The sequence below is a fragment of the Pan paniscus genome, chromosome 9 (genome assembly GCF_029289425.2).
Source record: "Pan paniscus chromosome 9, NHGRI_mPanPan1-v2.0_pri, whole genome shotgun sequence".
Taxonomy (NCBI): Eukaryota; Metazoa; Chordata; class Mammalia; order Primates; family Hominidae; genus Pan; species Pan paniscus.
The window spans coordinates 72319155-72345749 of NC_073258.2; the positions used below are offsets into that span (position 1 = coordinate 72319155).

At 52.4% G+C, this 26595-nt stretch overlaps 2 protein-coding genes and 1 long non-coding RNA gene across 15 annotated transcripts in view; 2 read left to right on the top strand and 1 right to left on the bottom strand.

Annotated features, from left to right (window-relative positions):
- Positions 1-1422: 1422 nt before the first annotated feature.
- Positions 1423-15393, bottom strand: DHCR7 (7-dehydrocholesterol reductase). Of its 5 annotated transcripts, none has more exons than XM_063608638.1 (9): positions 15257-15393; positions 14577-14701; positions 11827-11930; positions 11003-11129; positions 9273-9363; positions 8237-8450; positions 5889-6093; positions 4822-4953; positions 1423-2985 (listed from the first exon to the last, which is right to left on the bottom strand). In XM_063608638.1, the coding sequence occupies exons 3-9, from the start codon at positions 11922-11924 to the stop codon at positions 2578-2580; spliced, it is 1275 nt and encodes a 424-aa protein (XP_063464708.1). In that variant the 5' UTR covers positions 11925-11930; positions 14577-14701; positions 15257-15393; the 3' UTR covers positions 1423-2577. The 5 variants fall into 5 exon arrangements, with proteins under 5 accessions (XP_063464708.1, XP_063464707.1, XP_008952466.1 ...); XM_063608637.1 differs by having other exon boundaries at positions 11003-11225; positions 15257-15392; XM_008954218.5 differs by having other exon boundaries at positions 1423-2851; positions 15257-15390.
- A 102-nt stretch (positions 15394-15495) lies between these two features.
- On the top strand, positions 15496-19144 carry LOC134731248 (uncharacterized). Its single transcript, XR_010113471.1, has 2 exons — positions 15496-15852; positions 18660-19144. It is a non-coding gene; the product is annotated as an uncharacterized LOC134731248 (long non-coding RNA).
- A 935-nt stretch (positions 19145-20079) lies between these two features.
- NADSYN1 (NAD synthetase 1) overlaps positions 20080-26595 on the top strand; it is a 93314-nt gene continuing 86798 nt past the window's right edge. For 4 of the 9 annotated variants that reach the window (XR_010113469.1, XR_010113468.1, XR_004665160.3 and 1 more), the window contains exons 1-3: positions 20088-20369; positions 22103-22163; positions 25416-25532. Coding sequence is in view for 3 of the 9 variants with exons in the window: in XM_034933266.3 (XP_034789157.1) it covers positions 20285-20369; positions 22103-22163; positions 25416-25532 (263 nt within the window). In the remaining 6 variants the exon portion in view is untranslated. Of the gene's footprint in view, positions 20370-22102; positions 22164-25415; positions 25533-26595 lie in introns of all 9 variants that reach the window. The other 5 variants (XR_001338636.4, XR_010113467.1, XR_008620113.2 and 2 more) reach the window with 2 other exon arrangements.

A 26595-nucleotide genomic window follows, 5' to 3' on the forward strand; every position in this document is an offset into this window, starting at 1 on the left:
GGTGTATCAGGATTGAATCTACTCATGGGAAAACAGCCTCTCTGAATGTGCCCACTGGATTCCTGCCCTGACCCTGTCCTGGGGTACTGGATGCCTGCCCCTTATCAGAGGGCAGTGCCATGCCCTGTAAAGCACAGTTCAGATGGCCCTGGCAATTGGTCTGAGCCGTCCTTCATTCTGGAAGGGGGCAAAGGCCAGGCCAGCTTCCCAGGGATCAGGCACTGTGGCTTCACTGGGAACAGAATGCTCTCTGTACATGGAGAATGGTAGAGGCTGGCACTGTCTAATCTGAGCTCCTGGATCACCCTGTTCTCGCCCAGAGAGAAGCTGGCTCCATCTGGGGATGAGTGAGGGCAGACGTGTCTGGTGGGACAGAGCCTGGGCCACAGCCTTGCACCTGCAGAACCCATTGTACAAACACACAGTGCATGGAAGAGGAACCTTTAGCCCAGCGCAAAGCTGCTCAAACAGAAACCAAACCAAAAGCAAACCTCAGCCAATTCAGAGGCAGGTCCACATCTGAACCAAGAGCTCTCCCAGCAAATTGGCCTGGAAAGCCCTTCTCACATCAAGGCAGGAAGATAATAATGACCCTCATCTTTCAAAAGAGGAAGCTGAGACACTGAGAGGGTAGGTCCCCTGAAGGTCATACAGCTCTTAAATGCTGGGGCCAGGATTCCAACGCAGGCAGGGAGGCCCGGATCTGAGCTCACAGTGACCACACCCCAGCCTCTGTGAACTGAATTTACGCAATGTCTGGGAAGAAAAGGCAGGGTCCACTCCACTCAGAGCCGTGCAGGGCAGTGTGCTCCCGTCTCCCTGGCATTTGAATCACTCTTGTGGTGTGTGTCCAGCACAGATGCGTGGGACCCCTCAGGCCCATATCCTCAAACAGGTAGTGGTGGGGCACCAGTGCACGAACACCAGGGCTCAGCAGTCAGCCTGGGCGGGTCACAGTTCCGATACCCTCCAGGCTGTCTGGGAGGCGGCCTGGCTGTGGGACCAGTTCTCATGTGAAGCAATGAAGCCACTCTGAGCTTGGCCCCCTGCCCTGGCATGGGCACTGGGCTGCCTGTGTGAAACTCTTGTTTCTCCAGGTGCAAGACAAACCTGGCACTCTTTCTGGCTTCTCCATTCACCTGCCGGGGGCAGGTGGCCAAGCCTGGTTTCATCTCCTTGGGGAATGGAACACTCTCCACATTCAACCCAAAAACAGCCCCAGCAAAGGGCTGACATGGGAGGGAGAGGGGCAGGGTGGCGCCACGCACCCACGGGCACCCAATGCTTTGACACCGAGACCCAAGCATCTCTCTCAGACATCCCTTCTCATACCAGAAACAGAGCCCACGTATACCAGTCAGACCTGCAGTCAGGCCCATTCATGAGTCAGGCCCATTCACCAGTCAGAAACCACACAGCCACTTATTTGAACAGGGGAAGTTTAATATAAAGATGAACTCTACTCGGAGCATAGAGTTTAAAAAGAGTTCTACACAACACCCTAGGGATGAGGGAGAATGCTTCAGGTAAGAAAGCACGGAAAAGGAGGTGCCCTCCCGAGGCTGGAACTGAGACCTCCTCGCTGGAGAAGGTGTGGGAGGCCCCTGAGGGTGAAGTTCCCCGGGTTGCTCGAGCCAGAGTCTGCACAGTCACAGGGCAAGCAGAAAATTCTTTCGAGAGGGTGGGCGCTCACAGGGAATCGGGAAGCAGAGCCCACTTGCCTATACCTGAAAGGCCAAAACCGGTGCTGGGACCTCTCTGAGGTCTGCAGACTCCAGGCAGAGCACCCCTGGCAGCTGTGCAGCAGGAGCAGGAAGGAAACGACATGAAAGCCCCTTTCTCCCCAGTGTCCCAGTTCAACACCGTGCACGCTACCAAGGAGAAACGGCGCACGGGCCCCACCCACGACTGCAGAGCAGGCAGGGGAGGGCGATCTAGAGCTGAAAGGCAATACATGGATAACGCGCACGCCCCACTTCCACTTTTATTTAGCAAGAGTAAATGCAGCCTAATGACAGGGCGTGGGAAGACCTCCTGCTCACCAGTGTGGGCAGAGTGTAGCGTGGCCTGGGCTCCTAATACAGGTAAATTGTCTCCAAAGGACTAGTAAAGGTGACTGGGTCATCCTCCTGCCCCAGGGACACTGATTAGAGAAAATCCGTCTGTGCTGGCAATATGGCAGTGCTGGACACTCGGAATTCCCTTGAAGGCAAAAGCAAGGAACAGAGCGTGATTAGGTACTGGACACCTGCGAAGTGCTGGGCTCTCTCCAGTTTACAGATGAGGAAACTGAGGCTCCTCGAGTTGGAGCTGGGATGCCAGCCCCCATGGACCTGGCAGAACACGCTCTTGACAGCCCCACAGGGCTTCTCCCTAGGGCGTGCCCTTAGAAGATTCCAGGCAGCAGGCGGTAAGGCACTGCGGCGGTGTAGCGCTCCCAGTCCCGGCCGTACTTGCTGGCACAGCGGTGCTCGTCCCGGAGGCAGCGGTGGGTCAGCAGGATGGCCATGTAGATGATGTAGAAGTAGGGCAGCAGGTGGCTGCCGCCGCAGGCCAGGCAGTAGGCCAGGCTGCCCATCAGGTCGCCGACATAGTTGAAGTGGCGGGCCACGCCCCAGAAGCCCGACACCAGCAGCTTGCTGTGGTGCCTCTGCCCATCGGCGGATGTGTAGGAGCACTCGATGACCTTGGGCTTCCTGCCCCAGATGAGGCAGCGCCCATCCGTGCGGCGGAACAGGTCCTTCTGGTGGTTGGCCACCCGGAAGATGTAGTAGCCCACCAGGCCCAGCAGCAGGACGCCCACGGCGTGCGGGGTGGACAGCTGCACGGGGTGGTACACCAAGTACAGACCCTGGGGGGTGAGGGGGAAGGGGTCAAGCGGTGCTTTGCCCAGGGAGAGGACAGGAGTGTGGGCTCGGGGGCCCAGTGGCCTGGGGTCAAACCCCAGCTCTGCCTCTGACACATGACTTGCCTCCGTGTTCTCTTCTGTGAATAAAAGCACCAACCTTGAGGGCTGTTGTGGTCATTAAATGAGTAACTCTACCTGCCTTCTACCTGTCTGTGTGTGTATGTGTGTGTGTATATATACCCCCTATATATATGACATATAGCATAAACATCAAATATGTAACAGTATTAAAAATATAATCTGAATTTAATATTGTGATGGTCAATTTAACGTGTCCACTTGGCCAGGCCATTGTTCCCAGATATTTGGTCAAACACTAGTTGTAAAGGCATTTTTCAGATGAGGTTCATATGTTAATCAGTCAACCAGGCAGAGTGGATGACCCTTCACAATGGGGGTGGGCCTCATCCAATCAGTTGACAGCTTTAAGAGACAGAAGACCCACCTTCCCCAAAGAAGAGGGAATCTGCTAAAAAGTGGCCTTCTGGCCATGCACAGTGGCTCACACCTGTAATCCCAGCACTTTGGGAGGCCAAGGCGGGCGGATCACGAGATCAGGAGTTTGAGACCAGCCTGACTAACATGGTGAAACCCCATCTCTACTAAAAGTACAAAAATTAACTGGGCGTGGTGGCATGCACCTGTAATCCCAGCTACTCGGGAGGCTGAGGCAGGAGAATCACTTGAACCCAGGAGGTGGAGGTTGCAGTGAGCCAAGATCACACCACTGCACTCTAGCCTGTGCGACAGAGCGAGACTCCGTCTCAAAAAACAAAAAAAGTGACCTTCTATTTAAGCACAGCATCAACTCTTCCCTGGGGCTCCAGGCTGCCCTGAAGATCTTGGACTTGTCACCCTTCAATCACATGAGTTGAAAAATACATCTCTTTCTTACACGTATACCCTCCACCCCTCTACTGATTCTGCTTCTTGGGGGAAGCCTAATAGATAGTATAAAAAATGTACATCTCGAGACACACACAGAGGCTAAAGCAAGTAAGAGCTATTATATAGTGGGACCTATTGCTACGTTTTCACATCCTTGGAAAATGGAGTTTATAAAACCAGGGAACCAGCAGACCTGCAGCCAGCCAGGTGGAGAAATGGGGCCGGGTGGGCCATGCAGGGGGCTCCAAGGACCTGGTGTGAGCATGGGGCCAGCTGGGGCTCTGCACCCTCCACCTGGTACTGGCCCCCTCTGCTGTGAGAATCCTGGTTTTCCAGGACACCCGCACCTCCATCCCACAGGACTGGCTGTCACAGGTGATGCCGGGCCTGTCACATCCTGAATAGGTGACAGCCTCTCCACGTTGGTTCTCTCCACTTGGGCACAGCCTCTTGGGGCAGGCCACCCCACCGTGCTGCTAAGCAAGTGCCCTGGGGTGAGTTATTTCTGTCCCCAGGGGGCTCGTTGCTCTTGAAATGGGCAGGTGGCATCTGGTCAAGCAGCCACCTTACCTGGGAGCCCAGCACTCTCCCCAAATCAGAGCAGGGCTGCTCTCGTTGAGCTGGGAGGGGAGGGGGGGCTTGATGCCAATGACAAGGCCACTTGCTGTCCCCTACTGTCCTGGAACTCCCAGGGCAGCCCTGCCCCAGTGCCCAGCACATCCTAGGAGGCAGGAATGAAGAGGACCCCTCCTGCTAGCGCCCGCACTGACCCACCTCCACCTCCACTGCCCCATCCAGCCCTGAGCCGGCATCTGCCCTACTTTGCAGATGTTAGGGACATACTCAAGGCCACCTCCCTGGCTGCTGGCCTAAGCTGGCTGAGCTGGCTAATACACGAGGCCTTCCCTTCTTCCTAGAAACAGGGGGCAGCTTTGGCGCCCCCAAGGACAGACGCTTCTGCAAGGAGAAAGCTTAGCATGTGTCTGCCAAATGCCCCGCTGGGCCAGCTCTGCCCACCTCCTCACCTGCAGCGTGTAAAGATAAGGCAGCCAGACACAGTCGCCCCAGCCCAGGTACCACCCGAAGTGGTCATGGCAGATGTCAATGGTCTTCAGGTACCAGGTTTCGTTCCAGAAGAAGTCAATCACGTAGATGGCCTGCAAGACAGAAGCAGCCGCTGACCACCCCCGGCCCTCCCGGGGCCCCCATGGACCTCGGGGAAATCACACTCCACGCGGATGCAGCAGGGGGTGCTCGGGAGCTGCTCAGCAACTTCCTCAATGCTGGGGCTGTTCCTTCCCTGCAGCTGGGGCTGTTCCTGCCTGGGTCATGGGCAGGGCTAAGGGCGTCCTTGTCCTCAGAACCACCCCGAGCCCATGGCCCTGGCATCTCTCCCAGCCCAGGTTCTCAGGGCTTGCAATGGCGCGTGCCAAGGGGAAGGGATACATTCATCCCATCCAGGTCAACCTCCTGCCCGAGCAACATCCACAGCTCCTGACAGGCCTCCCTCACCCTCTCGGGTTCTCCTAGCCAGCTCCCGCTGGCTCCCTGGGTGACGCTTCCGAACACACCTGATCGCTGCCACCCTGCACCCCAGCTCAGCACACACTTTCTGGGTCTTGCTGCTTTTAAGATAAAGAGGAAGACTTCCATGAGGCCTCCAGCCTCACCTGGCTCTGAGCTCCTGAACGCTCTCTGGTCAGGATGCGGGATGTTTCTGAGTGTCCCAGACTTGCCACCCTCTCTCCCTACAGGGGGTTCCTGGAGCATGCACTCTTGCCCCCACTCTACCAGGTTAACTCCCACACACCCCCAGATTCTACCCAGGTGTAATCCCCAAAGGAGACCTTCCTGGACCACGCCTGGCTGCGTAGAACCTGCCTCCTCCCCTCCCAGGGCTGGCAGAGACAGGCACCCAAGGATGGCTTCCTTCACCAAGTGCTCGCCGGCTGCTTCCTGGTGACACCTGGGGAGGGCAGCTGACTCTCTTTTACAAGCAGTAGATTAAGGTCATGGGAATACACTCTGGCTTGCGGGTTTCCCTAGAGCCTGCCGGCATCGGCGTTTCACCCTCTCCAGCCATGACAAGCACCTGCAGGACGTTGACCAGGACCATGGCATTGGTCACATGGCCGTGGAGCTCCCGCTGCTTCGCTGCGAAGGACAGGTTGATGAGGGTCCAGGCGACAATCCCGGGGCGCCCATTGAAGAACAGCTTGAAGTCAAACCACTTCCCGATCCGAGGGTTAAACTCGATGCCCATCATGTAGTTGTAAAAGAAATTGCCTGTGAATTTGCTTAAAAATATAAATAAAAGATACATTTAGTGGATGAGCATATCTCACAAGATGAAGCCACCTTACTTAGCGAGAGCCCAGCACTGGCCCAGGGTCCTAAAGGGTAACGTGAGATGGCGCAGGCAGAAGCTGGCCATGAGCCGCTGGGACCCCCACGGCTGGAATGCTTGTCGGCTGGTTCCTGGCACCCTCATTCACTTTGCTTTGCATTCAGCTGCTGCTCAGCAGAGACTTCCTTAGGCAGAAGCCCAGGGGCACCTGCTCTGCACCCGGGAAGGGTGGGAGACCGGCCCTGGGCTGGTACCTGGGTTTCTCTCTACCCTTCTCCAGATGCCCTTGACGCATGGCACAGGTGAGCTGAAGAACTGGCTTGATTGCACTGAGATTACGTTCTGGGGCCCAAGCACGCAGTTTGAAGCCGACGCAGGGCACGTGGGCCCTCATGGGTGAGTGACATTATAAATCACGCCAACGTAGAGAATGACAAACGCACCCTGGGCCCGGCTTCCAGCATGTGCAGGACAAGTTCTTTGACCAGTTACGTGAATCCCCCAATCCCCGGAGGGCCAGAGCATCAGCCGAGATAACCCCTGTGGAGACCCTGACTAGGTCTAGCTGGCTGAGGACACACAACAATTTCTGTGTTAACTAGAAAATCCTATTTTCATGTCCAGTTCCCTCAGGTAGGGTAAGTAGAAAGAAGCAAAACACACAAAGTCTACATGATTATAAGGTAGCGAGGATGATTTCCAGGAGCCATTGAAGGCCAGCCTCATTATCTGATAACACACAAGCTACAAAGTGTCATCCTCCAGAAACATTTCCCAAGAGCCTAGGTGTAAACCACACTGTGGTTTTTTGGATCCCCCAAACTGAACTGTAAGTCCCCCTGCCTACAACTGTCCACAAGAGAACCCCCCAAACATTGGTTTATGATGGATGGATGGATAGATAACAGGGTGAGTGGGTGGAAGGATGGATGAATGGGATGGGGAGAGGAGCAGGTGGATGGATATATGATAGGCAGGGTTGAGCTGGGGTGCAGGGTGGCAGGGATCAGGTGTGTTCAGAAGCGTCACCCAGGAAGCCAGAGGGAGCAGGCTAGGAGGGCCTGAGAGGGTAAGGGAGGCCGGTCAGGAGCTGCGGACATTGCTCAGGCAGGAGGTTGACCTGGATGAGATGATGCATTCCTTCCCCTCGGCACATGCCATTACAGGCCCTGATAGAGTGGATGGATGGGTAAATGGATGGATGACGGGCAGGTGGATGGGTGGGTGGCTAGATGTGTAGGTGGGTGGGTAGGTGGATAGGTGGATGGACAAATAGATGACGGGTGGGTAGACAGACGGGGTGGAGGGTGGATGGGCAGGTGGATGAGATGGATGATGGACGGGTGGGTGGGTAGGTGGATGGATGGGGAGATGGGCAGGTGGATGGGTGTGTGGCTAGATGTGTAGGTGGGTGGGTAGGTGGATGGGCAGATGGATGAATGGGTGATGGGAGGGTAGATGGATGGATGATGGATGGGTGGGTGTGGGTGATGGATAGGTGGATGGATGATGCATTGGTGGGTGGGTGAATGGGATGGGGCGATGGGTAGGTGGATGATGGGTGAGTAGGTAGATGAATGGGTAGGGGGGTGGATGGGTGGGTGGGGAGATGGGCAGGTGAATGGATGAGTGGACAGTGATGAGTGGCTCACCACTGTCCAGCCATGGGAATGGGTATAAGCCAGCAGGGCTCTCCTGGGAAGCTGTTAATTAAAGCCACAGGGACAATAAGACTCTTCAGTAAGGTTGTTTTGGCCCTCACCAGCTTATCCAAAGAAAGAGGCAATGGGCTGCCTGTGCCCCAAGCCAGAAGTTTTTCCTGGCTTCCCTACCCCCACGCCAGCCCTAAAGGCAATGACTTGGCCATCACAGCTGACCTGGCCATCTTCAGCTGCATTCTTGCCAAGGCTGGAGAAGCCACCAAACATTCAGAAAGGATGTTCCGCAGGGTGAAGCAAGTTCCATCCCCCTCCTCCTCTTCCACGGATTCTCAGTGCTCAGGGCTTTACAACCACCTGCCCCAGGCAGCAAGAAAGGCCAGGGGTGAAGTTTCCACTTTCTACATCAGGCTGGACCCGCTGCTAAGAACATACCAGTCTCTGGCGCTGGTGGGGAAGAAGTAGCCCTTGACCATGGCGAAGGTGGAGACGGCATAGCCAAGGATGTTGGCACACCACAGCAGTGGGATCCAGTTGTCGAAGATGATGGTGGGCGAGAACCAGGACAGGAGATGAGCGTTTGCAAACCAGAGCAGGTGCGTGAGGAGCCAGGCTTGCAGGCCGTTGATCTGATACTTGTTCACAACCCCTGCAGATGAAGGATTCAGAAATGAAGGCGCTTTCCCAACCCGCAGTGAGGAGCTTGGCTGGGCTGAAGCATGCCTGGCGGGGGCCCTGGTCACTTTCTGGGCCTCTGCTGCTGCGGACCCTCATCTGGGGCCCCAGGAACCATCTCTGAGGCCCCTATACCCTTGGCCAAGGAACTACCTGCTACTAGGAAGAGGGAGGGGAGGCTGAGTCCATCCTTTGGTTCTGCATCTCGTTAACTGGCCACAGGCTGAGTGACAGGTGTGCAGTCTGATAGAGAGGTCAGGGCTGAGGGGCAGAAGCAAGTGAGGATGCCCCTGTGGTATGCCTGGCCCCCTCTGTAATTGTTGGGGAGCACCTCAGCCCATCCACCCCTCAAAACAGGGAGCTTCTGAGGGCAGAGTTGGGATGCGGTTCCAGTCTGCACCCACGTGAGAGGCACAAAGCCAGGCTCCTCGTGAGTTCTCAATCATGGCAAGGAATGAACAGACAAGGTCTCCCACGGACAGCCCGGAGGAATGGTGGTCTCTGCATGGTGGTCTCTGCAGGAAGCTCCATGGGCCGAGTGCATCCCCTGCTATGGGGCTGGGAAGGAGCTGGGCCATCCATTCCCTCCTTACCCAGGAAAGTGATTTCTAACCTGGGTGTGGGATGGCCCCAGCTGCCCTCAACGGTTTTGAGGCCTGGTGCTGTGAAAAATCCAAGCAAAATGGATTTCTACCCTGTGACAAGTCTTAGGGACAAAGGAGCGCTGGGGAGGACTGGCCCCTGAGAGAAAGGGATGAGAACGGGAGCCTGGGGAGGGTGGAAGGGAGGAGGCTACCTGCAGGAGTCACGGCCCCCTCCTGGATGCCTCCTACGTAGCCGGGTAGAAACTTATGGCAGAAGTCAGGGAGAGACGTGTACAGAAGCACCTGAAACACACAAGCAGCCTGATCACCCCCCGCCTGGAGGGCACCTGCAAAGGGGGACGCATAGCAGGAACATGAGAATCACAATCATAGTCTTTTTCTTCCTGAAGCACTTATGGCTCCTGGAAGCTCAAACTGCTGGGCTGTGGGTTTTGAAGGGGGTTCTGAGACAATAAACTCATCAACCAGGGAAGGTGCCAATGCGTTCTCCCCCAGGTCTCCATTCGCCCCTCAGGAGAGCGCACAGGTCCCTCCCAGTCACCTTTTTAAAATGGAGAATCCCATAAAATTCAACTTTTTAAATATATATATAAATCTATCTTTGAGATGAGGTCTTGTTCTACCACCCAGGCTGGAGTGCAGTGGTGCAATCATAGCTCACTGCAGCGTTGTCCTCCTGAGCTCAAGTGATCCTTCCACCTCAGCCTCCCAAGTAGCCGGGATTACAGGTGTGCACCACCACACCCGGCTAAAATTCACCCTTTTAAAGTGCACAATTCAGCGGCATTTAGCGCATTTACATGGTTGGTTGTACACCTATCACTGCTAATTCCAGAACTTTTCATCACCACAGAAGAATATGTTGTTCCAATCTACGGTCACTCTGAATTCCCTGTCCCTGCCGCCCCTGGCTGCCACTGAGCTTTCTGCCTCTGTGGATTTGCCTGTACTGGGTATTGCATATAAAGGGAACCACACAGTATGCGGCCTCTGTGACTGGCTTCTCTCGCTCAGCAGTGTCTTCAAGGGTCATCCGCCTAGTGGCATCAGAGCTTCATTCCCTTCCGCTGCCAAATAGTGTCCCACGGTGGGCACAGTGTTCTGTTCTGTGGGTCCATTCATCTACTGATGGACAGGTGGGGGTTCCTGCTTTGTGGCTATTTGTGATTCACACTGCCCCTGTCATTTTTCATTCAAAGGGACCAAGAGATCTGAACTGAGAAGTATTCTGGAGCCCAGAAGCTTGGACCCTGGGGAGAAACAGCTAATCATGATCTGAGCCTTCCTCCCGCCCAGGAAGGAAAACCCAGGCCTGTCTCTTTCTAGCACCGTTTCCCTGGAAACCTTTTCCTGGGTTCAGGCAATCAGCACCACCCATGTGTGCACCAGGTTTACAACAACCCCTTCCTGGAACTCCCTCTGGACTGGGAGGCCAGTGGGGACACCATGGAGCTGAGGACGTCCTGGACCTGCCTCGACTGCCTGTGGGGAAACATGGCCCTGGCTTCTCTGAGTGGCATCTCATGACTGAGAGCGTCCCTTTGGGGACTGAGATGCTCCTTTCCAGACCTGGTGCAAAGCGTGACTCCTGCTGACAATGGGGCTTCCTCAGGACAGCACTGCCCTCCCACGGGGTTTTGCTCCTATCCTCAGCTTGTCCCTGCAGAGCTGGGCGTGCCCAGCAACTGCATGCAGGCATGCCGTGAAGGTGTATCAAACGCTGATGTGACAGGTGCCTCCTGCCTTACAGCTGAGGATGAATCTGAACATGTCAGAGTCCAGGGAATGCCCTGCTGGGTCCCGGGAACCCAGATGTCAACCTGAGCCAGGATCCATGTCCCAGACAAATGGAAGGACTACCCCAGCAGGAGGGCACGCTCCCCACCTGCTGTGTCCCAACCCCAGGGCAGGGGCTGCTGACCTGGAAGGTGACCCACAAGGTATAGAGCTGGGCGGCTTTCCTCGTTATAGGTGGAGTCTTGGCCCAGATGTCCGAGAGCCGAGCATGTCCGGTGACGATGTCCACCACGGGGCCGGTCAGGGCGCAGCTGTATTGGTCACAAGCCATGATGAAGTAGTAGACAATGAAGGGGGCGAACAGCAGTAGGAAGATGACGCTTGCCAGTGAAAACCAGTCCACCTCCCTGCGAGGACGGATGCAGGCAGTCCCTAAGAGGCTCTGTGTGGGAGAACTATTGCTCAAACCCACCAGCACCCCATGACAGAAGGCATTAGCTCCTAGCACGGGCCCTCCTTGCGGCCAGGGAAGCCACTCAACATGCCTGCTCTACTGTAGTTGATTAACTGGTGGCACTATCTGTGGCCCCCATGGAAGGCCCAGAGCTCAGAATATGAGCGGAGGTAGGTCTTTCACAACCACCAAGGCCAGTGGTTTCCCCAGTTCCAGGTCGGAGAGGATACTCACCCCGCACGAAGTCCCCATGGTTCTATGGCGAAATGGGAGCTGTGACAATAGGTCATACCCCAGGATGGTGGGAAGGCCCCAGGTGCCCTTTAAGCCTTTATCTTTTTTTCTAAGTTGTTGACTGACCATGATTTCTAGTTTCTTTTTATAATTCCTTACTTTATAAAGTGGAAAACTGTTTACCTTTCATTAGTCTTGACAAAAAAAAAAATCTTTTTTAAAAAGGTCCTTCATTCCTTTGGGTCCATACAATTCCAAAGGCTGGAAAGCTCTGAGACCACACTTTACTTTCTAGCTGGGAGAACAGGCAAGATCCTTACCAGGCACGGCCCCACTGCCCTTGAGATGCGGTTCTGTCATTGGTGACGCCATCTAGACTCTTGGCTTTGGGAATGTTGGGTTGCGATTTTGCAGCCATTGGGCCCTGCAAGAAAGAGAACCTTGCTTACATTATCCCTCAAATAACAGACACCACCTTTCCCTGTTGCATCCACCACTGCTCCTGGGCCTGGCAGGGCTGGCCTCCTGTGCACATCTTCCCGGTACCTTGTTCCTGACAGCAGATTCCAGGCAGGGAAGAGATCATCTTGTCTTAGACTCTCTTCCTTGGACCCTGCAATCACCTCCCACGTGACCTTGCTATGGCTGCTCTTGCTAGTCTCAGTTCATTCTCCAAACATGGCAGAATGCCCCCCCTCTTACAGCACAAGCTGGCTCCTGCCTCCCTCCTACACACCACTCTCCCCTATTCTCCTTTGGCTCCAGGAACACAGGGGTCTTCACTCATCCTTGAACACAGTTTAAATTGTCTGTGGCACTGACTTCCTCTGCTTAGAGCACATTTGCAGGTGTCCTTGTTCAGGGCTCATGTAAAATGTCCCCTCCTGGGGAGATCTTCCCTCTCAGCCAATCTGAAGCAGCTGCTCCCCAGCTTCCCTGCCAAGGCCCTCCACTGGGTACTTTATTTTCTTAGTAACTCTCCCCATCGCCTAGAAGTATTCATTTGTGTGTGTGTATTGTCTGTCTCCCCTCACTAGAATGTAAGCTTCCCAAGGGCAGGAATTGTGTGTCCTCTTCATTGTTCTACTACCAGGGCCTAGAACAGTGGCCCATATAGGACCATCAATAATCACCCTTCAAAAAAAAGGGGAAGAGAACACAGAATGTCTCTAGGTACCCACAGCTGCTCTACATGGTTATAATTTGGGGGAAGCAGTGACATCCCCACTTCCAGAACAAGTTCATAACTGTGAAGCTTTAAAATATCTGAGATTTTTTAAAAGATGCTCTTGAAAGCTTTTAGAGAAAAAACAGGAGTAAAAATCACGGTAGGCTTAGATTTCTCAACAGCAAGCTGGATTCTAGAAGACAATGATGAAAAACTTCAAAATTTTGAGGAAAACTTTTTGCAACCTAGAATTCTACTCCTATGTGAACTATTACTCAAGGACAACAACATAGGATCCAGGAAACTGGAGACCCAAGAGAGCTGCTGAAGCAATGTCCACAAAAGGGCAGGGGCAAGTCCCAAGAGGACAGCTATGCAGCAGGACTAACCAGAAACCAGTCCACATTGGTACAAGATGAATGGCTAGGAAAGAGAGGAAATGAAAATGATGAATTTTGTTGCATCTGAATGTGTAGGAAAATTATTGATATGTGTGACAGCTCGGTTAGAGCATCCAGAAAAAAATGAATGAGAGATGCATAGAAACCTTACCAAATGGAAAAAAAAAAAAAAAAGGAAGGCAACTGTTAACTCCAGGAAAAATAAAAAGTCATATAAGGAAGGAAAAAAAGAAACCAAGCCATTATTATAGGACCTTACTTGGCTCAACAGTGAATAATGGTAATTTTGTCATAACAATGTATACTCTGACTATTTATTGACTATTGTATGCACAGAAGGGAATTTGCAAAGTTAGGGGTACTAAAAGGAAATTACTTAGAAACAAGTAGGTACAAACAACAACACAAAAGTAGCTGAAAGAATGAAAAGTGTTTGCTGCTGGCAAGCAAGACTGTCGGATGTGGGATGTGGTAGAGACTATTTCTTCTGAAGCCTTTTAACACTGATTTTTAAAAAAATGTGTGCATGAATTACTTTAATAAAAATTCACACACATTTAAAAAATTTCAACGATGAAAGACATTTTCCTTATGCAGTGTGAGAACTTCAGTACCCACACTTCATTCAATTTACACAAGTTAGTTTATGCAGTTCCTATGATGCACAAAACAGGACGAAGAGTTCTTGATGGGAAGAGACCGTGTCTCTCTCCGGCCCCAAATACTGAATACAGAGCCTGGCGAGTGCCAGTCACTCTCCTTATATCTGTAAAATCAAAGTGGATGAAAGAAAACTACTTCTGAGAAAAGCTGACACGCTAGTGAGTCTGATCTCAAGATCACAGCCACCTGGACAAGCCGGCTTGCTTTAGACAGTTCCTCTCCCCCAGGCTCTCATCAAGGTAAGATACAAGCTTAGTTTCTTCCCAGCCAAAACTTACCAGCTCAGTGCCCCCACTCCCTCCGATCCCTAGTTCCCACACTGACTGGTGTTAATCCAGACCACCCACATGCACACTTGCCTTACAGGAAGGCTAAGTAGAATGGGGTGGCATTCGTCTTGCCCCAAGCCATGGATAAGCTACAAGGGGACAATGCCTGGTACCAACATTATCAATTATGTAAAACACTGGGAAATTGCAAAAGGGTCAGGGGATGTGTAACCTCAGAACTAAAGTGTGAAAAAGCCACTGGGAGAATGTTGTCAAAAGGGATTAAAACAAGACCAAAGAAGTACTTTTAGCTTATTACAGAGTTCATTCACCCAGGAGTCAGCTCTTTAGCCACAAGCATTGAGTTGTGCAATAAACATCTAAGTAACATCCTTCCCAATGACGGCTGGGAACAGACAAAGGGGAGGTGCCCTGGTATGTTGTATTTTACTCATAAGAGGCACAGACAGTCGTTGGCACTCGAGAGCTGGTGGACCAGTCTGTCTGTACTTTCAACGCTGTGAAGCCATAGCCTGCGCCCACGATCCAGGGCACTGAGATACACTTACCTCCAGCCTCTTGCCAAATAGTTTCACAGCAGAAGGGAACTTTTCCTTCTTGAACCGGCCCCTTAAAAGTTTCTAGACACCTGTGCTCCAAATGCCTGCTTGATCCTTCTCAACCGGCTAAAGTCCTGCAAGGAACACAAAAATGAATAAGACCGCAGGCAGCTGACATTTCAGGAGAGGGCAGACGCTCAAGGCCCACAGTTGGAGTCAAGCAAGAGGCAGAAGGTCCAGTGCTCAGGGCTTCAACAGCCGCATGTCAGGGAGGACGGCGGACAAGCCAGTCCCATCGCAAAGCTGCTGTGCCTGGCTCAGCACTGACAAAGAGGGAGGCGAACAACAGGTGGGGCAGGAGAAAGAGCCGCCGCGGAGCGCGGCATGGGGCCAGGAGCCGACCCCGGAGCCAGGCAGCCTTCGCCCGGGGAAGCTCCAGACAGCGCGGGGACAGAGCATCCCTCAGACGCTGGCTCGTGGGGGAGGGGGACTATCCACGCCTCCGCCCCGCCTCCCCGGAGCCCCAGTGGCCCCTCGCCTGTGAGCTGGACCCTCTCCCCACCTGTGCGCACGCCCCCTACCCCTGACCCCACCCTCGCCCTGTGAGTGGGCACCTGCTCACCTGGGCAAGCGCCCCCCACTGCGCACACCTTCCCCTGGCCTCACCTGCGCACACCTTGGCCACTCACCTGCGCACACCTCGGCCCCTCACCTGCGCCCACCTTCCCCTGGCCTCGCCTGCGCGCGCTGCTCCACGCCGCCTACCCTCTAGCCGGGGGTCGGAGTCACCCGCAGGGCAGGGGCGCCCGCCCCCGGATGATGTCAGAGATTGCCTGCCAATCGGAGGCGGACCCTGGACGCCCGGCGGCTCCGCGCCCCGTGATTGGTCGAGGAGCCTGAGCTGACTCCGGGCCCACCGCGCCCGCCACTCGGCAGCGGCCGGACTCGAGATTGACGGCCCAGGCCCCGCCCTGCCGCCCCACCGGCCCGCCCCGGCCCTAGTGGGTGGGCGCAGCCTCTGGCGCTTCTTCGGGATCCCAGCTGACCAGCTGGGGGTGGGGCGTGGCGGAGTGGCCACGTGGGCCGCGCGGAGAACGCGCCAGGCTCATCACCTGGATCATCGTGCCTCAGTTTCCCCCTCGGCAAATGGGGCTTCAGCGGCTCGCGACGCACATTGATGGAGCGTATGTCCAGGCGCCGGTGCACCGCAAGGAGCAAAACAGACACAGTTCTTGGTCCTAGGGCTCACGTCCCGGGGCGAAGAGGATCCTCCATAAACGATCAGGTAAACACATGGGTGTCAGGGAAGGCTCGCCGCTGGGAGACCGCCAAAGTGACCCGAGATGGAGTCTGGGTGGCCTGCTTATTAGGGGGGCACACCTGTGCGAGGACGGGAGGGGAGGGAGCAGCAGGACTGGGCAAAGGGAGAAGCTGAGCCACAGTGCGAGCCGGACGCACGGGCCACGTTGCGAGGGCATGACCTGGGGCGAGGCAGCCCTGGAGGAGGGGGCAGCTGAAGGTGTCTGCTGACCCCACACCCAACAGCTCGGGTAACAGGCCTTACTGGCAGAGCGATCTGGTTGCCACGTCTCTGTGGCCCTCAGAGAGACATCATGTTTTCTTTTTTCCCTGCACCTTTTTGTTTTGAAAAATGTTCAGCACACAAACAAGTTGAACGTAAAGTGAGCACGCAGATTCCTAGGTTCAGCAGGGGTGAGCAGCTGGCCACGTTTCATTTCTCTCCCTCTGTGTTTATATATGTGTATTTTTCTTTTTTCCTCCCCACTCAGCCCCCACCATTAGCTGCAGATACCGTGATACCCCCCCCAAATACTTCGGTATCCAACTCCTTAAGAACAAGAACCTCCTATATTACCAAAATACAATGACCACATCAGTTCAATGCTGTTATCTATTTTCCATCTCCAGTTTCCCGCGGTTGTCCCAATAATGCCCTTTACAGCCCTTTTGTTATTGTTGTTTTGTTTTGCTTTGTTAAGACGGGGGTCTCTGTCACACAGGCTGGAGTGTAGTGGCACGATCACAGCTCACTGCAGCCTTGAATTGCTGGGCTCAAGCGATTCTCTTCCCTCACCCTCCTGAGTAGCTGGGACTACAGGAGCACACCACCACACGCTATTTTTTTTTTTTGGTAGAGATGGGTGGTGGCGGGGGGGTCTCACTATGTTCCCCAAGCTGGTCTTGAACTCCTGGGCTCAAGCGATCCACCCACTGTGGCCTCCTACAGTGCTGGGACTACGGGTGTGAAGCTCTGCCCTACAGCCCTTTTTTTAAACCCCAGGATCTAATCAGGGAGCCACACTGTGCATTCAGGCTATGCACTTTTTTTGGCAGGATAATATACTACATAGAGCATGTTTTATCTTGTTAGAAGGCTGTCAACCTGAAATAACCAAACGGGTCAGAATTTAGCTTAAAGAGAGTTTATTTAAGTGTATAAAGTTTGAGGACAGGCTGCCTGGGAAGCACAGATTTTAAAGAATGGAAATCAGTATTTTGAACTGTAGATGTTTGGGATCATTTATGTAGACAAATTTTAGGGAAGTTTAACAGAATTTTAACATCTTTTTATGCATAAAGTTATAATCTGACCAGTTGAGGTGGTCTTTTTTAGGTGGAAGGTATATTTAACATTTTACACTGAAGATGTAGGAGTCTGGTCTAAGTACGGGATAATAAGAGACAATCTATAATAAAGATCAGTAATTAAAAGGGAAGCAGGCCTGGTCTGTGGTCTCTCCTAGTCATTTATAAAACATGAATGATAAAGAAAAACAGCCTATAATCTAAAAGACAAAATTACAAACATGCTATGTGACCCAGTTTCTAGGACTTAACTTCCCTCTTGACATAATAAATTTATTTATTTTTATTTATTTATTTAAAGACAGGATCTTGCTCTGTTGCCCAAGTTGACCTAATAAATTTCAAGAGTCCTAAAATTTTCTTTTTTAAGACAACATATCACTGTGCTCCATGATTGATAGTGGGGCTCCATGGTTTCTGCCAGAAGTCTCCATTTTTCCTTTTGTTATTAATGAGTAATTGGTGCAGTGATACTTTGAGACTGTAAATATGCTGTTCCCAAATGACCTTTCACCCAGTGAACTAGCATTTAATGAGGACTCTTGCCTGAATCCCTTATTTCTTGGGACAAAGTGTTAATTTTCTAATTTTATCATTCCCTCAACATTTATTAATAAATTATTTATTAGCAAGCATTCTTCTGTAGGGATTTCCTCTTTGATTTATTTTTTATCAGTATGCCCTAATGGATTTAGCTGACCGAGTTATGATCCTTACTGTATTGTCCTGTATTTAGCTAATGGGAGCCCCTTCAAATTGGCTTCTTTTTTCATATGACATGTACCTACCATCCTTTGAGTACTTACTTATTTTCTGGGACAACCAGATGTTCAAGGATCCTCCCCTTCTCTGCCCAGGCGTGGCATCAGCCATTGTTGGCAGGAGATAATTTGAGCAGATCGTGTGGATTTCAGAAGCATGAAAACTACTGTGAGGATTAAACAAGTTAGCATGTATAACATTCTGGTGCTTTTGTGGAGTTTCCAAATTGTCATGAACAAGCATTACTTTATAGGCTGGAAAAAAAGTGATTCAAAATGTGAAAACCGGTATATGTACATAAGGTAAAAATAAAATACTAAGCCCCCCATTGACCAAAGGGACCTTCTCCTGACCAAGGGGACACCAGAAAAGCCTCAACACTGAATTCCCAGACATGATGGGATGGGAGGTCAGATGCGCCTGATAATAGCCCCCTGTTTCAGAGTTTGGACACCACAACTGGCCGGCATTCATGTTAAAACAGAGATCATAAGACTGACAGAACGGACTCTGTGGCAATAAGATACCAAATTATAAACAGGACCCAAAGCCATGCTAGGCGAGGGTAAGTCAGGCAACCCACACTTAGAGAATAAACTATATTCTAAGAGCCACAAGGCTTTCTGTTTCTCTATTAGCCAAACACACACTAGCCTTGGGATAGGGAATATTAAAACAATTGCAGCTCCACTAGGTGCCGACTAACTGACTCTGTTTCACCAGCCATAGCAGCTGTGATTGGACAAGAGACTGATTTCAGTGACTTTCTCCTGATAAGAGACCACCGACCAGCTGACCATGCCGACCAGCTGACCATGCCGACCAGCTGACCCGTTAATAGAGAGAGATGATGCACCTGCATGCTTTTGTGTCCTGAAAAGACGTTTTGCCATAAAGGCCCTAATTGTAAGATGTGTAAATGTTAAGTCTCCACCCCAAAGTGAACATGGGTCATATATTACATGCTTTGCTCAATAAGAGGGCATGTGTCAGGACCACCTTCATGAATATTCATAGCTCCTCCTGTTACCTGTTGAATATGTATGTTTAGCCAATCCCTTCAGCATAGCGCTCCTGCCCCAACCCCTCCTCCTTGGACGTGCCTGTCTCTGGCCTTGGCTGGAGACAGATTCCCAGCCTCAGACAGATGGCCGCCACCTTGCAGGCTACGACCGTTTACAAGAAATAAAGCCTTCTCTTTTTCCAAATTTGTGAATTGTGTGTTTTTAAACTAACATGAATGACAGAAGGAAGGATGGCCTCTTCAAGCAACGATGGTGAGGCAGTTATTTATATGGGGGAAAAATGGATTCTACCGTGGGTGGACTAAAGAGGAAATGTGAAAAAATAAAAAGTGAGAAACCGCGGGTAGTGAATCGGTGCAAGCGCCCTGGAGAAGAGACTTGGCAATATTTAGTAAAGTCAAACAGCACGAACCCTACTACTCTGCAAAGCTGCTGCAGGAACTGGCGGAACGAGGCCACGAAGGAAACCTTGCCGGAAAGGAAATTGCAGCAGTGCCTGTGTGCGTGCGTCTGTTGGCAAAACGCTGCTAATAACGTCAATGCCCATCCGCTATTGAATAAACCTGCTTTACTGCCACTATGGAATACCAAACTGCAGAAAAATAATTAAAAGAACGTATCTCATATTACAGGGGAAAAAAATCAAGTTGCAGAAGCACATTCAAGTGCAGTTCCTGTAGTTTCAGAAAAGGCAAACAGTGCGCTACCTGAGCTACTTACACACGTGGTACAGGAGTGAAAGGGGCAGGAGAAGGTTCCCAAGAATTCAGCGCCATCCGCCCAGGGTGGCGGGATTCCCAGCACGGAGAATCGATTGCTATCGTCTGCTGTCCCGCGGGCACGATGGAGCGCTCCTACCGTACTCTCCACTTTTGGTGTATTTGGAACGTTTCATGCCGCATTAAAATAAAACATGGCTAAGCTGGATGTGGGGTGGCGGCGTGGGATAAAATGGAGGGGTGCTGCAGCTGGGCGGTGAGCCCCCTGCACCTGTGCACCTGAACGGGTTTGCCCGCAAGGGCCGGGGCGGGGCCGGGGCCTGGGACGTGGGTGGAGCCGGGGTGGGGGCGGGGCCCTTCGCGGTGCCGTGAACGCCGAGGCCACCTCGCTGCGCAGGCGCGGTCGTGAGCTCCTCAGACGGGGCGGGGCGATCCGTAGGCAGGGCCTGACGCCGCAGTTCTCCTTGGCCGGAGCCTCAACGGATGGGCGGGGAGGGGGCGGGGCCGGGCAACCCGGAAGGTCCGGCGTCCCAGCCGCCTACCTCGCTGGGACCCTGGTCTTGCTGTCCCCCGCTGGCCTCCTGCCCAAGCGACTGCGGCCAGGATGGGCCGGAAGGTGACCGTGGCCACCTGCGCACTCAACCAGTGGGCCCTGGACTTCGAGGGCAATTTGCAAAGAATTTTAAAGAGTGAGTCTGGGGCGGCGGGGGCACCGGTTTGGGGTGGCGCACGGGCACCGTGGCTGGGCCCAGGCTTGCCCGTGGCGTGCTCACAGCCTTGCCCTGGGAAACTCGCGGCCCTGGGCATGGGATCAGGTGAGATAATGGGCAATGACCCCGCCAGTGGTACGTGCTCAAGTCCTCGTCGGGAAGTGAGTGTTTATAGTTCCCGGGGACGAGCGATATACAAGGCACGGTTAAGAAAAGTCTGGCGGTTTAGGCGGGAGGCCTGGGGATGGACCCGTGTTCTGATATCTCTGGGGTCCCGTGGCTGGGACCGAGCTGCGCATTCTCGGAGATATCTAAGTTGAACAGAATGGCTGCCCACTGGCGGGGATGGTGTGCAGAGACCAGAGATTCATCAATCTCTGCCCCGTGGGCCTTCCTGGTGGGAGAAGGCGTCCCAGAAAGGGAAGTAGAAAAAGACGCCTGTCATCCCAGCATTTTGGGGGGGCCGGAGGGGGTGGAAGTCACCTGAGGTCAGGAGTTCAAGACCAGCCTGGCCAACATGGTGAAACACCGTCTCTACTAAAAATACAAAAATCAGCCGGGCGTGGTGGCCTCGAAGATAGGGTGTGGTAGTTGAAAGGTCACCATCTAATTTTCGTTCATATGGACGCACCGTGGAGGATGAAAAGTTAAACTATTACACCTGCACCTAAATGGGCAAGCCTGCAAGTGTAGTCAGGTTGCAGCTTGTCTTGCACTGGTCTGCTGACTGCAAGAGCCTTTGCCAGGAACAACAGAAACAGAATGTTTCAAGAGATGGCACCTAATCAGTATGTGCCCTGGATTATTATTATGATTATTATTATTTGACATGGACTGTCACTCTGTTGCCCTGGCTGGAGTGCAGTGGTGCCATCTTGGCTCACTGCAGTCTCTGCCTCCTGGGCTCAAGCGATTCTCCTGCCTCAGCCTCCTGAGTAGCTGGGATTACAGGCGTCTGCCACCATCCATGGCCAATTTCTGTATTTTTAGTAGAGACGAGGTTTCACCATGTTGGCCAGGCTGGCCTCGAACTCCTGACCTCAAGTGATCCACCTGCCTTGGCCTCCCAAAGTGCTGGGATTCCAGGCATGAGCCACCGCAGCCAGTGGTTTTTTATTTTTATTTTTTAAATATCAACCTGCTTTCCCCTCATTTGCTCAGAGCAAATCTAGTTGGACTGAAGAAGGCTTGGTGGCCAAAACTAAGTTTCCACTCTGCCAGCCTCTCCTCCCTAGGTGCTTGTTGGAAGCTGCTGCCCAAGACCAGTAAGCCGATGGTGCCTGACAGTGGCACCACTGCTGGATCGTAATCCTCCAAGTCCTTTTTCCTCTAGATGGTGTTGGGCATTTCCTTGTTAATAAACTACCAGGGTCTGACTTCTTCCTCTTCCTCCGCCTCCTCCATGGTGCTAAGGGTCAGACCTGCAAGCCCTCCCTGTTTCTCATTTCCTGCAGATATAAGCAGGTATATGCAAGTATAAGCAGGTGCAGGCGTTCTCATGTGTATACAGGTGTATACAGGTGTATGCTGCCCTCTGCTGCCAGGCTGTCAACAGGAAGCCTGACTGCATCCCGTCTGGGAAGGCACAGAGCATTTTTGTTTGTTGTTTGTTTTTTGTTTTTATCCTACCTACTGCAGCAGGTTGTTTCATCTGTCTTTGAGTGTATAGGTGCTGAAATTGCTCCATTTTCTTTTTCTCTCTGTACTTATAGGTATTGAAATTGCCAAAAACAGAGGAGCAAGATACAGGCTTGGACCAGAGCTGGAAATATGGTGAGAACAGACACAGACACGCTGGGGTCGTCAGCTAGCAATACCAGCATCAGTTTTCCCCAGCTGAGAAGGCAAGGAAGGAGCAGGGACAGTCCTGAGAGCTGTGGACATGCCACACCCGCTGTTGGGCCTGGTTAATGCCATTGAACACCTGAGCAAGGGCAGGCCCAGGGAGGCTGAATAAGTCTAGATTCCCATGTTGAGTAATTAAAAGAACTGACTTTTACCAGATGAAGGCCAATTTCAAAGTTGGGCTGCTTCTGTGTTACCACTGCCCTTTTGCTGTGGTCTGAATGTTTGCGTCCCCACAAAATTCATATGTTGAAACCTAACCCCCAGATGATGGAATTAAGAGATGAGGCCTTTGGCAGTGATTGGGTCATGAGGGCATGAGAGTGGAGCCTTCATGAATGGGATTAGTGCTCTTACAAGAGAGGCCCAAAGGAGCTTGTTGGCCCCTTCTACCATGTGAGGACACAGAGAAGGAGACAACCAGTCCTCACCAGATACCAAATCTGCCAGCACCTTGATCGTGGGCTTCCCAGCCTCCAGAACTGTGAGCAATACATTTCTGCTGTTTATTAATTACCCAGTCCAAGGTGTTTTGTTATAGCAGCCTGAAGGACCAAGACATATTCCCAGGTTTTCATTCCGTGATCTCAGAATCTTTCCACAAGCAAGCATAGGTTATCGTTTCTTATATGCCTTTTTGTAAAAATCAGGAAAACTGATTGCTTATTTCCCTTCTTGTCCCTTCAAAAAAAAAAAAAAAAAAAAAAAACAATGAGTAGCCACATTGTAAGTCTCTTGTAAGCGATAGTCCTTTCTCATTTTGGATGTCAGCTGCCATCTGTGCTCTGCTAGTTTCCCGTTGGTCTTTAGGCCTCTGACCCGTTGTGGAATCTGGAAGTTCCTCTTCAGTCTTTGTTCCCTGCCTTAGTGTGTGTTCTTGCTTCTGGACTTAGAGTAAGCAGGAACTGTCTTCTCTTAGGAGGTTTTGTGTGAGTCCAGAGGCATCTTTCTCTAAGTCCTTCCAAGTTTCTTGCCTTCATTAGGTTGATTTCTCTCCTTAGAATACCACCTTCAAATAGGGCTGTTTCTCCCATAATATCCAAGAATGTTTACTTTGTTCTTTCATTTGTCTTCATTTGATTGATTCTTTAAGAAATTCTTCACCTAAGTGCCAAGGGATCTAGGGTTCTGGGCTGTCTGATATCACAAAGCTTCGACCCTCTCCTGGCCCCATGGCCGGATCTTCTCCTGGGCTGGACTCAAGGCCTGATCGTCTCGTGAGCCTGACCTCTCCTGGGCTGGTCCGGGGGCCTGATCCTCGTGTCCTGTCTGCTGCTTGCCCTGGAGGAGCTGCAGTGGTGACAGCCCAGTCCCCCTGGCCTGATGTTGCCCAGATGCTTAGAGTTTACGTCTTCTTTTCTTTCTTCGTCCTAGTCTCTCTCTTCTATAAATGTTACATCCACCTCTCTCTTTCCTCCAAATTTGGACCTGTTTCATTTTAAAAGTGGGAGGATGTCTAACTAAAGGCCCCTGGGATGGAATATTTGCATCCAGCAGGGACAGGGGCCCAGCTGAGCAGGTCTCCACGTAGCTTACAACCTGCTGAGCAGGCTCCTATGAAATATTCCAACAACTTACAGAGAGGAAACCGAGGTAGGAGAGGAGGGACATCACTTCACTGAGCACACCGCCTCTTGTTCTTACTGGTTAGAGGTCCAGCACCTGATACACAGGGAGGGCCCAGTGGCCCTAGAGCAGGCTGACTCATGGACCAGAGACCCTCTCACCTAGAAAAGTCAGCGGTTTCCTTTGAGCTGGTGCTGGAAGCTTTGGAAAGGGAAGGCTACCACCCAAATGGCCCCAGGACCAGCTCCTGCTGCTGACTCGCCGGAGGGGTGAGAGGCCGCTGGTCGCTGGATGCCATGCAGCGGGACGTGTGGTGTTATAATGTTATTTGGTTTCACATGTGGGCCAGGACGCCAACAGGGCATGAAAACCCACGAAACGGATCCGTTGGAGGAGAAAGGACATCTCAGAACTCCATTCCCTACTGGGACATCTCCTGGATGCCTTTTCTATCTGAGAATTGGGCTTTTCCTCTTAGCAGAGCCAAGGCAGAGAGCAATGCTTTCCCAGATACTGAAAGTCACAATTGCTGGTTTTGGGGTTTATGCAGGTGTGTGCGAGGTTTGCTGGGCATTTGAAGTGTGCCTTCCAGGCTGATGTGTAGTAGAAAGGAGAACTTCTTGAAGAGTTATAAGTGTTCTACAGGTACTCTATATTTTATTATGGGAACCCCAATACTAAGAAACCCAGCCTTCGCATTTAATGACACCACAGATTATTGAATTAATTCCTGTGGTTGCCGAAACAGATAGAAACAAACTAGAGTCTTAAAGCAACAGAAATGTATTCTCTCACAGTTCAGGAAGCCGGAAGTCCAAAATCAGGATGGCAGCAGGGTCTGGCTCCCTCCGAAGGCTCTTGGGGAGGGTCCCTCGTGCCTTTCCCAGCTCCTGGTGGTTCCAGGTGCTCCTTGTCTTGTGGCCTCATTGCTCCCATCTCTGCCTCCGTCCTCATGTTGCCTCCTGTTCTCCCTGTCTCTCCTCTCCTTTTTCTTACAAGGACACTTGTCATTGGATTTAGGCCCCCCTGCAAAAGCCAGGGTGATCTCATCTTGGGATACTTAATTTAGTTACATCAGCAGACTCTTCTTCTAAAATAAGGTCACCTTCGCAGGTTTCTAAGGTGGGGTGTGGACGGACCTTTTTGGGGTTCATCATTCAGCAGACTACAAGCATCTGTAGCAAGAAACACAGGGGCAGCTTTGTGGGTGGTTTTTCTGAATGGTTATTAGTGATCTTCTTTGCCAAAGAATAGATTTCTGTGGGTCCAGCTTTGTTTCTTTGAGGTTCTTCTCTTGTAGATCAGTGTCATTTGGGCCACATTAACAGTTACAAGGAAACCCAAGGGCGGGCACTTCCTGATAGAGAGAGAGTTTTTGTAGTAACTTAAAACTCAGAGAGAGGAGCAGGGGCCATGCTCTTCGCTTTCAGTACGGCACATCTGGCTGCGGCAGTGGGTCTTATGCTGGCTGCTCATTGGAATCACCTGGAAGGCTTTGAGAAAACACCTGAGCCCCGGCCCCCAGACACGTTCAGACTGGACTGGCCCACAGGCCCTGCCCCTCCCCGCTCACCTGAGTTGTTTCTGGAGCTCACCTTCTCACTGTCTCTGCAGCGGCTACGGATGTTGGGATCATTATTACGAGTCGGACACCCTCTTGCACTCGTTTGAAGTCCTAGCGGCCCTTCTGGAGTCTCCCGTCACTCAGGACATCATCTGCGACGTGGGGATGTAAGTGCCAGTGTGAGTGTGGAAGGGCAAACCTGGGACAAAGGCAAGCTCAAGGGCGTGACCCACCCAACCGGCCTCCATCCAGGGTGTGGAACATCCATGTGTCCAGGGATACGAAAGGCCTTATGCTTGAAAAGTGGGTTTTGTTCCTATCTCAGCCCCGTAAGCCACCTCATTTCCCCTGCAAGGAGGGAGCTCCTGAAAGCAGGATGTGTCAGTTCTTCCAGAAAGTCCTGTGCACACATCAGCAGACTCTGCACAAAGGGGAATGCAGCATTCACCCCACCCCGTGCAGAGAGCTTGACTCACATCACAGGGAGCCCTGGGGCTCGTTCCATGTCCACATGTTGCCACACGGTTCCCATGTCCTAGGCTGCATATGTGTAGCTCCACAAGGAAGGCCTCTGCATGCTCCATGCTGGTGTCTGTGCTGTACCCTGCATCGCCGGTCCCTATGGAGGCCTCTGCACACGCTGTGCTGGTGTCTGTGCTGTACCCTGCATAGCCAGTCCCTATGGAGGCCTCTGCATGCTCTGTGCTGGTGTCTGTGCTGTACCCTGCATAGCTGGTCCCTATGGAGGCCTCTGCACGCGCTGTGCTGGTGTCTGTGCTGTACCCTGCATAGCCAGTCCCTATGGAGGCCTCTGCACACGCTGTGCTGGTGTCTGTGCTGTACCCTGCATAGCCAGTCCCTGTGGAGGCCTTTGTGTGTGCTGTGCTGGTGTCTGTGCGGTCCCTGCATAGCCGCCCCTATGGAGGCCTCTGCATGTGCTGTGCTGTGCCCTGCATAGCCGGTCCCTATGGAGGCCTCTGTGTGCGCTGTGCTGGCGTCTGTGCTGTCCCTGTATAGCCAGTCCCCTATGGAGGCCTCTGCTCACGCTGTGCTGGTGTCTGTGCTGTCCCTGCTTAGCCATCCCTATGGAGGCCTCTGTGTGTGCTGTGCTGGTGTCTGTGCTGTCCCTGCATAGCCGGTCCCCTATGGAGGCCTCTGCACGTGCTGTGCTGGTATCTAAGCCCTGCTTTGAATAGCCGGCTCCCTATGGAGGATGCTGTGCTGGAGTCT